This window comes from Schistocerca nitens, chromosome 1 (assembly GCF_023898315.1).
Source record: "Schistocerca nitens isolate TAMUIC-IGC-003100 chromosome 1, iqSchNite1.1, whole genome shotgun sequence".
NCBI lineage: Eukaryota > Metazoa > Arthropoda > Insecta > Orthoptera > Acrididae > Schistocerca > Schistocerca nitens.
This window is the reverse complement of record NC_064614.1, coordinates 281,966,247-281,979,584: the sequence shown is the minus strand read 5'-3', so window position 1 is coordinate 281,979,584 and position 13,338 is coordinate 281,966,247. Positions and strand designations below refer to the sequence as shown.

Genomic DNA, 13,338 nt, shown 5'->3' with positions numbered 1-13,338 from the left:
TGCTCAGAGCCATTTGAACCATTTTTTATGTATGTATTGTAAGTAGGCTGTTTAGGTTTTCTTATTGGTAACGCCACGTAGCGCTCTGTATGAAAATCACTGGCTGTGCTGTGTGCAGTCTGTGGCTAGTTTGCATTGTTGTCTGCCATTGTAGTGTTGGGCAGCTGGATGTGAGCAGTGCGTAGTGTTGCGCAGTTGGTGGTGAGCCGCCAGCAGTGGTGGATGTGAGGAGAGAAATGGCGGTGTTTTGATATTTGTAAGAATGGATGTCATGAACTGCTATAAAAAAAAATCATTTTTTTTTCTTTAAACGCAAGATCATCGCGGTTCATTAAAAAAATGGTTCAAATGGCTCTGAGCACTATGGGACTCAACCGCTGCGGTCATCAGTCCCCTAGAACTTAGAACTACTTAAACCTAACTAACCTAAGGACATCACACACATCCATGCCCGAGGCAGGATTCGAACCTGCGACCGCAGCAGTCGCACGGTTCCGGACTGCGCGCCTAGAACCGCGAGACCACCGCGGCAGGCGGTTCATTAAGTGAGTGGAAATAATCGTGTGGTAGTATTCGGTAGGAGACAATGTCTGGTATTGTTCGTACATATAAGACTGGCGAATTTCTCATGAAGACAAGAAGAACCACGTAAAGACCCAGTTCCCGAGCGAGTAAAATGTTGTACCCGGGCGGGAACAGAACCCGGATCCCGTGATCCGAAGGTAGCGCTGTTAATCACTAAATTACTAGGTTTGGACCCTTCATTCAGTATCTGCGACCTATTACTGCTCAGATCTGTGCACATTCAATACTAATGTGTCTTTACAAGCAGAATTTACTCTATGGGGGTATCATCTGACGTTTTAGACAATACTACTCATATTTGGTCTGTATATACCACACCTCATGAATACAGTAGTGATGTTTTGCTGTTACCCTTTTTCTAGAAACTTTTTATTTATAGGGTGTTGCTAGACATCAACGAAAAAAATTAAGAGATACAGCGATATTTTCTGAGTGTTCTGGTATGGGAGACGTATGATCTCCGGTCGCTTTCTATAGAGAAGTAACGTGAATGTGATTAATTCAGTTTGTTACACCGATTACCCTCGTCTCCGAGAAAATACCTCTACAAGTATGTAACCTACAGTCTCTAAAACGTGCAACAGGAAGCAGAGATCGTGGTAACAACCCTCACGTAAAAGTACTGTGATTTGATTCCGTTGCTACGTAAGGAACGCACCCTAGCGTCGTTTTGCCGCCAATCCATTGCATTCAGTGACACCTAAGCAAGAGCTACATATCGTCGAACTCTTCACCAGTAAACCAACTCATGCTGCTTGATACGAGAGGCTTTCAATAAGGAACGCAACACATTCCTTTTCCTCGAACAATTTTGGTCGAAAAAAATGTGGACTTTGCTGTGGGACATTGTGGAATATTCCCGCTTCAGCCTCTACAGTTCCGAGAAACTACAATAGGTGGCGACGCTGTACGTAGCATTCAAAATGGTGTAGCAACGGAGTTGCATTCCAAGCAGAGAGCTGTCACTGAGTTTCTTCTGGCGGAGAACCACAGAATCCCAGATATTCATAGGTGCTTGAAGGACGTCTATGAAGTCCTGGTTGTGAACAAAAGCACAGTGAGTCGTTGGCTGAGGCTTCTGTCATGTTTGCAACAACGTCGCCAGTCCGAGCTTCCGTGTGCCGGCTGGCCTTACACAGCTGTGATTTATGTAAAGTTGAAACGTGCGGACACTCTCATTCGAGGTGATTGACAGATTACAACCCGAAACCTTGCTGAAAAACTGGACATCTCTGCTGGAAGTGCTGATACACTCATCGACCAGCTGGGGTACTCAAAGGTGTGTGCCCGCTAGGTTCCTCGCTGCCTAACACAAGAACATAAAGAGAAACAAAGGATCATCTGTGCGGAATCGCTTGGGTGTTACGAGGCTGATCGTGACAGTTTTTTGTCGAACATCATCACAGGTGATGAAACATGGGTTATCACAAACAAACCGGAAATCCATTGAGTGGACCACATCAGCTCTCCTCTAAGACAGAGTTAAAAGCCGCACCCTCAGCCGCTGAAGTTACCGCGACGACCTCCTGGGACTCCGTAGGCATAATTCTGTTTGATCTCCTCCCTCACAGTGCATCGATTGACTCCAAAGTGGGCTGTGCTACCCTCAGTGTTCGTCGCAACAAAAATTCAAACAAACTTCTCTTTCTCCATGACAATCCAAAGCCTCACACAATTCTGCGCATCCCAGAAGAGTTCACATAAAACTTCATTGGACCTCATCCGTCCTACAGCCCTGACCTCGCACCTTTCGACTTTTGTCCGAATGACGGATGCATTCCGCGGGAAACAGTAAGTGGATGATGGTGGGAGTTACTGATGCAGCAAGACGTTGGCTCCAATGGTACCATACGGGCATACTGTAAGGCCAAGGCCATCGCTCTGAACGCAGATTACACTCCTGGAAATGGAAAAAAGAACACATTGACACCGGTGTGTCAGACCCACCATACTTGCTCCGGACACTGCGAGAGGGCTGTACAAGCAATGATCACACGCACGGCACAGCGGACACACCAGGAACCGCGGTGTTGGCCGTCGAATGGCGCTAGCTGCGCAGCATTTGTGCACCGCCGCCGTCAGTGTCAGCCAGTTTGCCGTGGCATACGGAGCTCCATCGCAGTCTTTAACACTGGTAGCATGCCGCGACAGCGTGGACGTGAACCGTATGTGCAGTTGACGGACTTTGAGCGAGGGCGTATAGTGGGCATGCGGGAGGCCGGGTGGACGTACCGCCGAATTGCTCAACACGTGGGGCGTGAGGTCTCCACAGTACATCGATGTTGTCGCGAGTGGTCGGCGGAAGGTGCACGTGCCCGTCGACCTGGGACCGGACCGCAGCGACGCACGGATGCACGCCAAGACCGTAGGATCCTACGCAGTGCCGTAGGGGACCGCACCGCCACTTCCCAGCAAATTAGGGACACTGTTGCTCCTGGGGTATAGGCGAGGACCATTCGCAACCGTCTCCATGAAGCTGGGCTACGGTCCCGCACACCGTTAGGCCGTCTTCCGCTCACGCCCCAACATCGTGCAGCCCGCCTCCAGTGGTGTCGCGACAGGCGTGAATGGAGGGACGAATGGAGACGTGTCGTCTTCAGCGATGAGAGTCGCTTCTGCCTTGGTGCCAATGATGGTCGTATGCGTGTTTGGCGCCGTGCGGGTGAGCGCCACAATCAGGACTGCATACGACCGAGGCACACAGGGCCAACACCCGGCATCATGGTGTGGGGAGCGATCTCCTACACTGGCCGTACACCACTGGTGATCGTCGAGGGGACACTGAATAGTGCACGGTACATCCAAACCGTCATCGAACCCATCGTTCTACCATTCCTAGACCGGCAAGGGAACTTGCTGTTCCAACAGGACAATGCACGTCCGCATGTATCCCGTGCCACCCAACGTGCTCTAGAAGGTGTAAGTCAACTACCCTGGCCAGCAAGATCTCCGGATCTGTCCCCCATTGAGCATGTTTGGGACTGGATGAAGCGTCGTCTCACGCGGTCTGCACGTCCAGCACGAACGCTGGTCCAACTGAGGCGCCAGGTGGAAATGGCATGGCAAGCCGTTCCACAGGACTACATCCAGCATCTCTACGATCGTCTCCATGGGAGAATAGCAGCCTGCATTGCTGCGAAAGGTGGATATACACTGTACTAGTGCCGACATTGTGCATGCTCTGTTGCCTGTGTCTATGTGCCTGTGGTTCTGTCAGTGTGATCATGTGATGTATCTGACCCCAGGAATGTGTCAATAAAGTTTCCCCTTCCTGGGACAATGAATTCACGGTGTTCTTATTTCAATTTCCAGGAGTGTATTTTGAAAAGTAGGAGAACAATACGGTGTACTGAAATGCTGATTGAAACCAATCCGCTTTCAGAAAAATTTGTGTTGTGTTAGTTATTGAACGCCTCACGTACAATTAACACAGAAGTAGAGCTGAAACAGAACAGAGCACTACTGAAAGCAACGATGAGAGCGAGGAAAAATGGCTCTGAGCACTATGCGACTTAACCTCTGAGGTCATCAGTCGCCTAGAACTTAGAACTAATTAAACCTAACTAACCTAAGGACATCACACACATCCATGCCCGAGGCGGGATTCGAACCTGCGACCGTAGCGGTCACGCGGTTCCAGACTGAAGCGCCTTTAACCGCACGGCCACACCGGCCGGCGATGAGAGCGAGGACTAATGTGTGTTTTACTGTTGTCATTAACAAGTACCGTCACTGAATGGACAACTTAATTTTTAACAAGACAGAGAGCACACAGGCAACCTTTACATTGTTGTGCAGATTTCTGTTTAATTCGTGAAAAAGATGTGTGGGGACAAGAAATCAAACGAAATGAAATTACATTGTAACAGTCACCAGAGTCACAGTTGTCATATTTCAGAATACTCAAGAAATTACCTGAACAACTCTAGAAATTTTGTCGATGGAGTTTGAATCAACATTGTACGATGAGGTACTTGGTTCAAATGACTCTGAGCACTATGGGACTTAACTGCTGAGGTAATCAGACCCCTAGAACTTAGGACTACTTAAACCTAACTAACCTAACGACATCACACACATCCATGCCCGAGGCAGGATTCGAACCTGCGACCGCAGCGGTCGCGCGGTTCCAGACTGTAGCGCCTAGAACAGCTCGGACACCCCGGCCGGCTACGATGAGGTACTGATGACCCCCTCCATAGGTGAGGTTGGTGAAGTATGATTTTGCAGTGACACCCAGCTCTGAGGTTGCCGATTCAAATCCTTGTCGTTAAGAAATCATCACCGCCACTTTAGGGAAGTACGGAATGAGGATGTTAACCTGGAAGTCCCGATCATCAGATTTTACAAACGCCCGAACTTGTTCCTAATCGACAGGGTGGTTATAATTAAACCCTTTCCACTTGAGAGGCGCCACATGAAAAACAAGTGATCGAAGGACACTGAAACTTTATGGACACATCTGTAAGTATATCCAGTAGATGAGTAACGAACAAACAGTTGAAGGAAATACATTTCAGTTTCCACATGAGAGGAATTGTGTTGCATCTTCAGGTTCCAGGTTACAAACGTTGCTCATTGTGCCGACCAACTGCATCCATGATAGCCTGGAACGGTACTAGAGATTGCTCTACTGCTGCCTGAAACATCTCAGGTTGGATGTTAGCTACCTTCCTCTCTGTACTCATCTTCAACGTCCAATGTGAGCTAGTGTCCAGTTACTAAACCCTGTCCTTCAGATAAACCCACAGGCATAAGTCACACGGATTCAATTCTGGTGATCCCTTTGGTCACGCAATTTGGAGCGATTGGTCAATTGTTTTATCCAAAAGTGTTACTGAGTTATGGAGTGACCTCATGAGCTATGTATTGATACTCGCGAAGAGCACCAGCACTGTTACTGTTGTTTTGATAAGACAGCTTTACGTGTAAATCCCTACTCACCTTGTACAGATCCATCTTGAATGTCTGCACCTGTAATGCACACTGATGCTTGTGTTTCAACCCTACATCGCCATACCAGTAATGGCGCCTAGTCATGTTTCAGAACTGGATTTCATCCTCTTACGGCTGCTTTATCAACAACAACCACACGATACTACTTTCCGTAACATCCATCACAAGTATAGCATAACTATCATGAAATGCAAAACTGGTGTTGGTGCAGGGAAAGTCATGTCGCGACTTTTGAGAACATTCAGTGTTGTGTCAGTTACTCATCGTAGGCAGCGGCTTACGGAAAGCTGGAGAACAGTCCAGCAGAGACTAAGAAAAGGAAGTGTGTGCTCCTCTGTCCCCATCTACCTCATCCGATCTTGGTTGCAATCAATCAAGATTTGAGAATCTTTAACCTATATCCAGTTTGTATCGATGGGTTTTATGGGGCGCTTCAGTGATATCATGATTACCGTAGCCCTCAACACTTGCCCTGTCTTGTTAAGTCCACGTCACGACACTTCGGTGCCTTCATCGCGGCGGAAGGAGGCGCTACAATCATTCAGCTGTCTTTACATAAGTTGCTCATAAGGCTGAATACTAGGCGGACAGCAATCATACTTACGGTAAAGCTTGATGCTGCCGTCCGTGTCCCCGAGCGAATTCTTGGAGACGCAGCGGTAGGTGCCCCAGTCGTTGGGACCGACGGCACGAATCGTCAGCTTCATGTGCACCTTGTACGCGTTGTCCAATAGTACCGGTTCGTAACGCCCACCTGCAGAACACACACAAAGTTGATTAGCCTCGTTATACCCATTGATACCGACAAGAGCTCTGCCTCTCAGTGATACATGGAATTTTGTCACAATCAATCATACAACAAATCATTAGCAGAGCCATTCCAGATATCAGCAGAAACTCACTGTACAACTAATGCAAGACGCCTCTTTATGTAACTTCACTGTACTTGCAATGGGCGAAGGTGAAATGATGCCAAAGAAAAGTCACACAAAATATTTCGACATGAGAAACAACCATTTATCAAGAACCGCTTACTTTATGAGTTATGAGGAAACGCTTTAAATGAAATATTAACTGTCATGTTCAATAAATATATAATTGATAGGCGTACGTCTTGGAATAGTAATGTTTGACGATTCAGTCTAGTTACAGTACACCCAAAGAACTGCATATGGTACCGACTTAAGTGGACGAAAGGCTTCTAAAGTAATTGGTAACGCACTTTTCGGAGGCTACACATATTTCTCGAATATTGCAGAAGGCCTCTGTAATTCATCACACGAATTTTCGATTGGAATAACTTAGAAAGGTCATGCTGGTAAAAATACTATGTGAACTTCGAAGCCACTATTATTGTTCCGCTTAAGCCTTTTCCTTCCAATTTTGATGATCAGTCAGAGAATCGTTTTCGGAACGTGAGACGCAGCCTCTTGCGCCGTATGCTTAAAACACAGTATCTGGCAGATCTTTTCCTCACATATTCCTTAACACTTCTTTGCTCATTCCTTACTTTGATGCCTATTTATTGTTATTGAAAGATGATGTAAATCTTTAGTTTTACACTTATAACTACCTCAACAGTTAATTTATGCTCTATCAGGGTTCCAAAAAGACTTTGTCCTCTCGTGAGCCGAATTCTTTATCACTTTAATAACATAGTTTACAGATGACCAAACATTATTTTTGAAGAGGTGGAAGAAAATCCCAGCGAATACTTGAGTAGTGGATTACATTACTTCCAACATTCAGTGTTTTCAACTGTGAGCCCTTTGTCAACGATTCCAGTGATGTGTTAAATACACTGAGATTGTTATTGCACCAGTGCTTTGAATGCAAGGCTAATACACTAATATTGTGTTTTTGCGTAAGTCGTCCATATATACTGTATATGTATAATATCTTGTTACTTATTTAGCCGCCCGGTCTGAGGTGCCTTGTCACGGTCCGTGCGGCTCCACCTGTCGGAAGGTCGAGTCCTCCCTCGGGCATGGGTGTGTGTGTGTTGTCCATAGCCTAAGTTAGTTTAAGTTAGATTAAGTAGTGTGTAGGCTTAGGGACCGATGACCTCAGCAGTTTGGTCCCATAAGACCTTACCACAAATTTCCAAATTTGTTACTTACTTATGCTGTAAATTGTACAGTTCGATTATTGCACGTCCAACTAGTTATTTGTTTGTTATAACGGGCAATATGAGTAAATAATAATATCTTGATGTATTCATGACGTAATTTGCCGACTAAAGTGAAATGTATGAACAATTTTGGTATTGGAACGACCAGTTATTCTCGTGTGCCTTAATTGACAATTCAGACGCTCAAACGTCTTCTCACGTATAATGTGTTTCAAGTAACATAGGTGTCCCTAAAACTTCCTAAATTGTTCGTGACACAGAAACATGGTTTATCGTAAACTAATGGTTCACTGTGAATGTTGTATTGCTGTAATTAATACGAGCAACTATTTTAGCTATCGAGACATTGAAAATATTTTTAATGTAACAATACACCTTAGCTAAATTCGAGGGCTACAGAAAAACAACAGTAACGAAAGCGTCAGAAATGTTGACCACAATACATTCCGAGAAAGCGGCAGAACAAATGCACTGGTCTGATTCTCGTTAGGCGATTTTTGTCCAGCAATGGAAGTAAAAGTACACCGTGCCACAGGATTTGGCTTTGCATTTACACCAATTCCCCTTCTACTTTTGAGAAGTTCCTCGCCAAACGTAAGAGACTATACTGTTTCAAGATATCTCGAACACCATTAAAAAATTACATCGTTTAATAATAGCGATAAAGGATTTCTCTGTCACTGCTGGGAGCACAAATTTGATATTCATTCATGGAAACACGAAATGAATTTACTATAAATGACAAGAAGGAGAAAAGGTAATTCTTACAATACCTCAGCAGACAACATGATACTAATAATAATCATAAATCAAGATATTCGCCTTTCTGTTTATTTCATAATTTGAATTGTAAGACGATTAAGTTGCTACATTAGCGAGGACTTCCTTTATATCGCTTAATTCATTGCACTGTTACAAAAATACGTAGGTCAACTTATCAAGTTGCGTTTCGTCTCCATATTCCATTACAGCTCTGCTAGTGATGAGATAGTCCTGTGTCAATCAGAGGTAAGACGTCACAGTGGTAGAAGCCCTCATCAGCCTAATGACCTGGTACTGTGGAGCTGTATTGCGTATTCAGGACGCAAGAAGACTCATTCAGTATGCTGACACTTTGGAAGTTGCCAGCCAAAGAAAGTTGACGTTGCGGAATCTTACAGCTGAAGCAGGGCTTCTGAAGAAGATGACTATACGGGAAAACTGTACCAAATGAAGACATAATTGCCCAAAGGCTATGCCTGGCTCCTCCAAGATGTTATGGGTTCCAGGCTGCGAGTCATGCCATTGATGATACATAAGTCAGGCAGCTCACATGTGCCACCCAAATCAGACCCTCTTTCTCAGATTCGCCTCAATGCCCAGTCCAATTGCAACCACTGTTGCTGTTAGAGATGGCCTCAAATATTATCGTGATTAAATTAATAGAAGAATGTCTGCTTTTAGAAGGTAATTTCATCTTATCTGCATTAGTATCACATAAATTTATCCACACATGTGAATTAGCTGTTTCTGCAAATATTCAAGTTTGAAGTGATTATATACTCGTATCTTTACCCACTCAAACTGAGGGTGTGTAAGATGTACATCTGTCATTTAAATATATCATTGCTATGACAGTAGTCTTGAATGGGAACAACGTTCCATACTCGTCAACGATTTATATAACACTACTGTCATAGTGGCATTTGTAAATATCAAAACCCACGAAATATCGCCTAGACTATTGCTCTTTCGTGGGTGATTCGACACTGTCCAGTGTACAGGTAGACAACAGTTCAAGCATATACCGACAACGGTCATAACTGCCCAGTTCATCGAACTTGTCGACATGTACCTGGAACAAGCCTGGTTATGTAGACTTAGAGAAAGCTTTTGACAATGTTGACTGGAATACTGTCTTTCAAATTCTGAAGGTGGCAGGGGTAAAAAACAGGGAGCGAAAGTCTATTTACAATTTGTACAGACACCAGATGGCAGTTATAAGAGTCAAGTGGCATGAAAGGGAAGCAGTGTTTGGGAAGGGAGTGAGACAGGGTTCTAGCCTATCCCCGATGCTATTCAATCTGTGTATTGAGCAAGCAGTAAAGGAAACAAAAGAAAAATTCGGAGTAGGTATTAAAACCCATGGAGAAGAAATAAAAACTTTGAGGTTCGCCGATGACATTGTAATTCTGTCAGAGACAGCAAATTACTTGGAAGAGCAGTTGAACGGAATGGACAGTGTCTTGAAAGGAGGATATAAGATGAACGTCAACAAAAGCAAAACGAAGATAATGGAATGTAGTCGAATTAAGTTGGGTGATGCTGATGGAATTAGATTAGGAAATGAGACACTTAAAGTAGCAAAGGAGTTTTGCTATTTGGAGGAGCAAAGTAACTGATGATGGTCGAAGTAGAGAGTATATAAAATGTAGACTGGCAATGGCAAGGAAAGCGTTTCTGAAGAAGAGGAATTTGTTAACATCGAGTATAGATTTGAATGTCAGGAAGTCGTTTCTGAAAGTATTTGTATGGATAGTAGCCATGTATTTAAGTGAAACATGGACGATAAATAGTCTGGACAAGAAGAGAATAGAAGCTTTCGAAATGTGGTGCTACAGAAGAATGCTGAAGATTAGATGGGTAGATCATATAACCAATGCGGAGGTATTGAAGCGAATAGGGGAGAAGAGGAGTTCGTGGCACAACTTGACAAGAAGAAGGGACTGGTTGGTAGGGAATATTTTGAGGCATCAAGGGATCACAAATTTAACGTTGGAGGGCAGCGTGGAGGGTAAAAATCATAGAGGGAGACCAAGAGATGAATACACTTGACAGATTCAGAAGGATGTAGGTTGCAGTATGTACTGGGAAATGAAGAAGCTTGCACAGGATAGAGTAGCATGGAAAGCTGCATTAAACCAGTCTCAGGACTAAAGACCACGACAATAAACAACAACCAGAAGCGTAATTTTCAGTGTTGAATGCAATGGCAGAGGTTTGTCACCAAACTATTAGTTGACATGTCACTAATGAAATTTAAGATTGTACTGATACTGTACCCAAAGTTAATGTAAATACCAAGAAAAGCAGAAGCTAAGGTATCAAAAAACTTAAAATGTCGAAAAACTATAACAAAAACAAAAAATTTAAATAAATGCAATTTCATTCCACTTATTTATGAAGATACTATAGAATTCATATCGTAAATCAAACTGTGTAACGAAATCTTATTTCAAATGTAATCTGCTTTTAAGATGTTTATTCGCCTAAGTGATTGAAAAAGTTAATAATATTAGCATCTGAATTTAAAAGTATCTGGTTTTGAACTAAACATGGAGGAGTAGCTTTGTACTGTGCTGTTATACTAGGAAATAAGTAACGTCAGCAACGTCTGTGTGTCATTTTAGTATTTTTAAAGTATTTGTGTAATGTAAAGTCGAATCAAATGTGTTCAAAGAGGTTCACATTAGGAACAGAAGCAGATGACTTTGAAAATAACGATGATGTTTACGCACCACAGTTTCAGACCCCCCACAGGGATGTACACTCATTTGTATACTATGTGACTGATGGTCTCAGAGCCCAGAGCTGAGGTGTGTGTTTCAAAATTTTTCGAATCTCTACGCAACATTCATTCTATGACTACTCTGTGAATTTTTAAATTCCAAACATGGTTACACATAAAGCCCTTTATACTACTACGATCAAGAAATGTATATACATTTATGCTACAACAGTGAAGAATTTTCTATGCTTTTTGAGAAGGAATATCTTTAGCTGTGTTTGAACAAAGGCAGTTTTTGCCTGTTACTTCATTAGATATATTTCGGGAAGATGTGCAGTCTCGTTTTATGATAAAGTATAAATAAATATTGGATGTATTTAGGAATTTATGTTTTGTTTTTGTAATTGGAAAGATAGTAAACCTGACTTGTTAGTTTGCTTCTGTCATTTTCAAGATATGTATTCAGCATCTGAACATAACTATTAAATGGATGCATTGGTAAGGATTCTATTACGTGAAGGGATTACTAAGCTGAAATTTCAGAGTTTAACGACTTTTGTCTGTCATCTCAAGTGGAAGCTGATTCGAGTGGAGATTATCTTTCAGACCACATTTTAATTTCTGAAAACTGTCATAGAAGGGAACTATTTCCTATATTTGCTATATAATTGTGCAAGTAAAGTGGATTAATGTTTGAAAAATGTTGCTGAGGATGTTGAAAGTACTGAACATTTGCTGGATGATCGTGATCTGAAAATCAGTTCACTATGTTCAGAACACTTTTATTGTGGAGACAGTAGGATAAGAGGTTTTGTTGAACTATGAGAGTTGACTATTGTGTCATGTTGGTGCTCGTTTATGTGTGCTATAGTTTTGAAATGTAAGGATTTTCTTTGTGTTTTGATAAGATACCGATAAGTATTTATTATCTTATAGTATTTTGGAGATGGCATGTATGGTGAAGTTGCATTGTATTATGGAGCTTTATTCAGAACTGTGTTGCATGATGTTGAGCTGTGCCATAATAGTACATGTTTGTATCCGGGAATAAGCTGGTTTCAAATGTGTTTACTGTAAGTCTGATGGAATATATCTGATAGGTTTGTGATAGCACTTGTCTTGGGAATAACGGCGACAGTAATACAGACGATTGTGGAAAAGTTTGAACCAGCTGAGTGTTTCTTGTAGAAATTCTACACTATGATTACTGTCTATAACCATATTCTGTCATGAGGACTTGAAACTGCTTTGGATTACACTTACAATTTTGTACCATTTGTTGCGAGCAATATAAATATGTTATAAGTGTATTTTTCCCATTCATTTAAAAAGACATACAGTAAAGAATCGGTTTTATCTCTTTTCGTGTTGTTACATTTACTGTGAATCAAATATGATGTATGCATGCACCTCAGCTTTTTGCATATAACACAGCATTTTACAGACAGGCAACATTCACTAGTTAACATCCAACCTAGACATGTGGTAGTAGGCATTCAATATTTCTCAGTTCACTCTGGATTAGAGTCTCCAGCTCCCTGTATGAACATGGAAATTATTTCGTGGCGTCTTAACACATGTCCTATCATCAAATCCCATCTTCTTGCCAGTGTTTTCCATACATTCCTTTCCTCCCTAATTCTACGTGGAACCTCATCATTCCTTGCCTAATCAGTCCACCTAATTTTCAGTATTCTTCTGTAGCACCACATCTGAAACGCTTAGATTCTCCTTTCCGCTTTTTCCATAGTCCATGTTTCACTACCATACAATGCTCTGCACCAAACGCACATTCCCAGAAATTTCTTTCTCAGACTAAGTTCTATGTTTGATATTAATAGACTTCTCTTTGCTTAGAATGCCCTTTCTCCCTGTGGTAGTCTGTTTTTTATGTCCTCCTTGCTCCGTCTATACTGCGTTATTTTGTTGTCTAGGAAGAAAAATCCTTTAACTTCATCTACTTCCTGACCACCAATTATCATGTTAAGTTTTTCATTGTTCTCATTTCTAATACTTCCTACTACTTTCGTCTTTCTTCGATTTTCTGTCAATCCATATTCTGTGCTGTTTATTCCATTCAACAGATTGTGTATTTCCTCTTCACTTTCCCAGAGGATGGCAATTTCATCAACAAGTCTTACCGTTGATATCCTTTCGCCTTGAATTTCAATCCTATTCT

At 42.5% G+C, this 13,338-nt stretch overlaps 1 protein-coding gene across 1 annotated transcript in view; it reads right to left on the bottom strand.

The window, feature by feature from the left end:
• The window catches only part of LOC126235475 (lachesin-like), a 1,351,138-nt gene that overhangs the window by 79,946 nt on the left and 1,257,854 nt on the right, over window positions 1-13,338 (bottom strand). Inside the window, exon 7 of the mRNA XM_049944199.1 lies at window positions 6,146-6,295. Coding sequence (XP_049800156.1) covers window positions 6,146-6,295 — 150 coding nt within the window. The remainder of the gene's footprint in view (window positions 1-6,145; window positions 6,296-13,338) is intronic.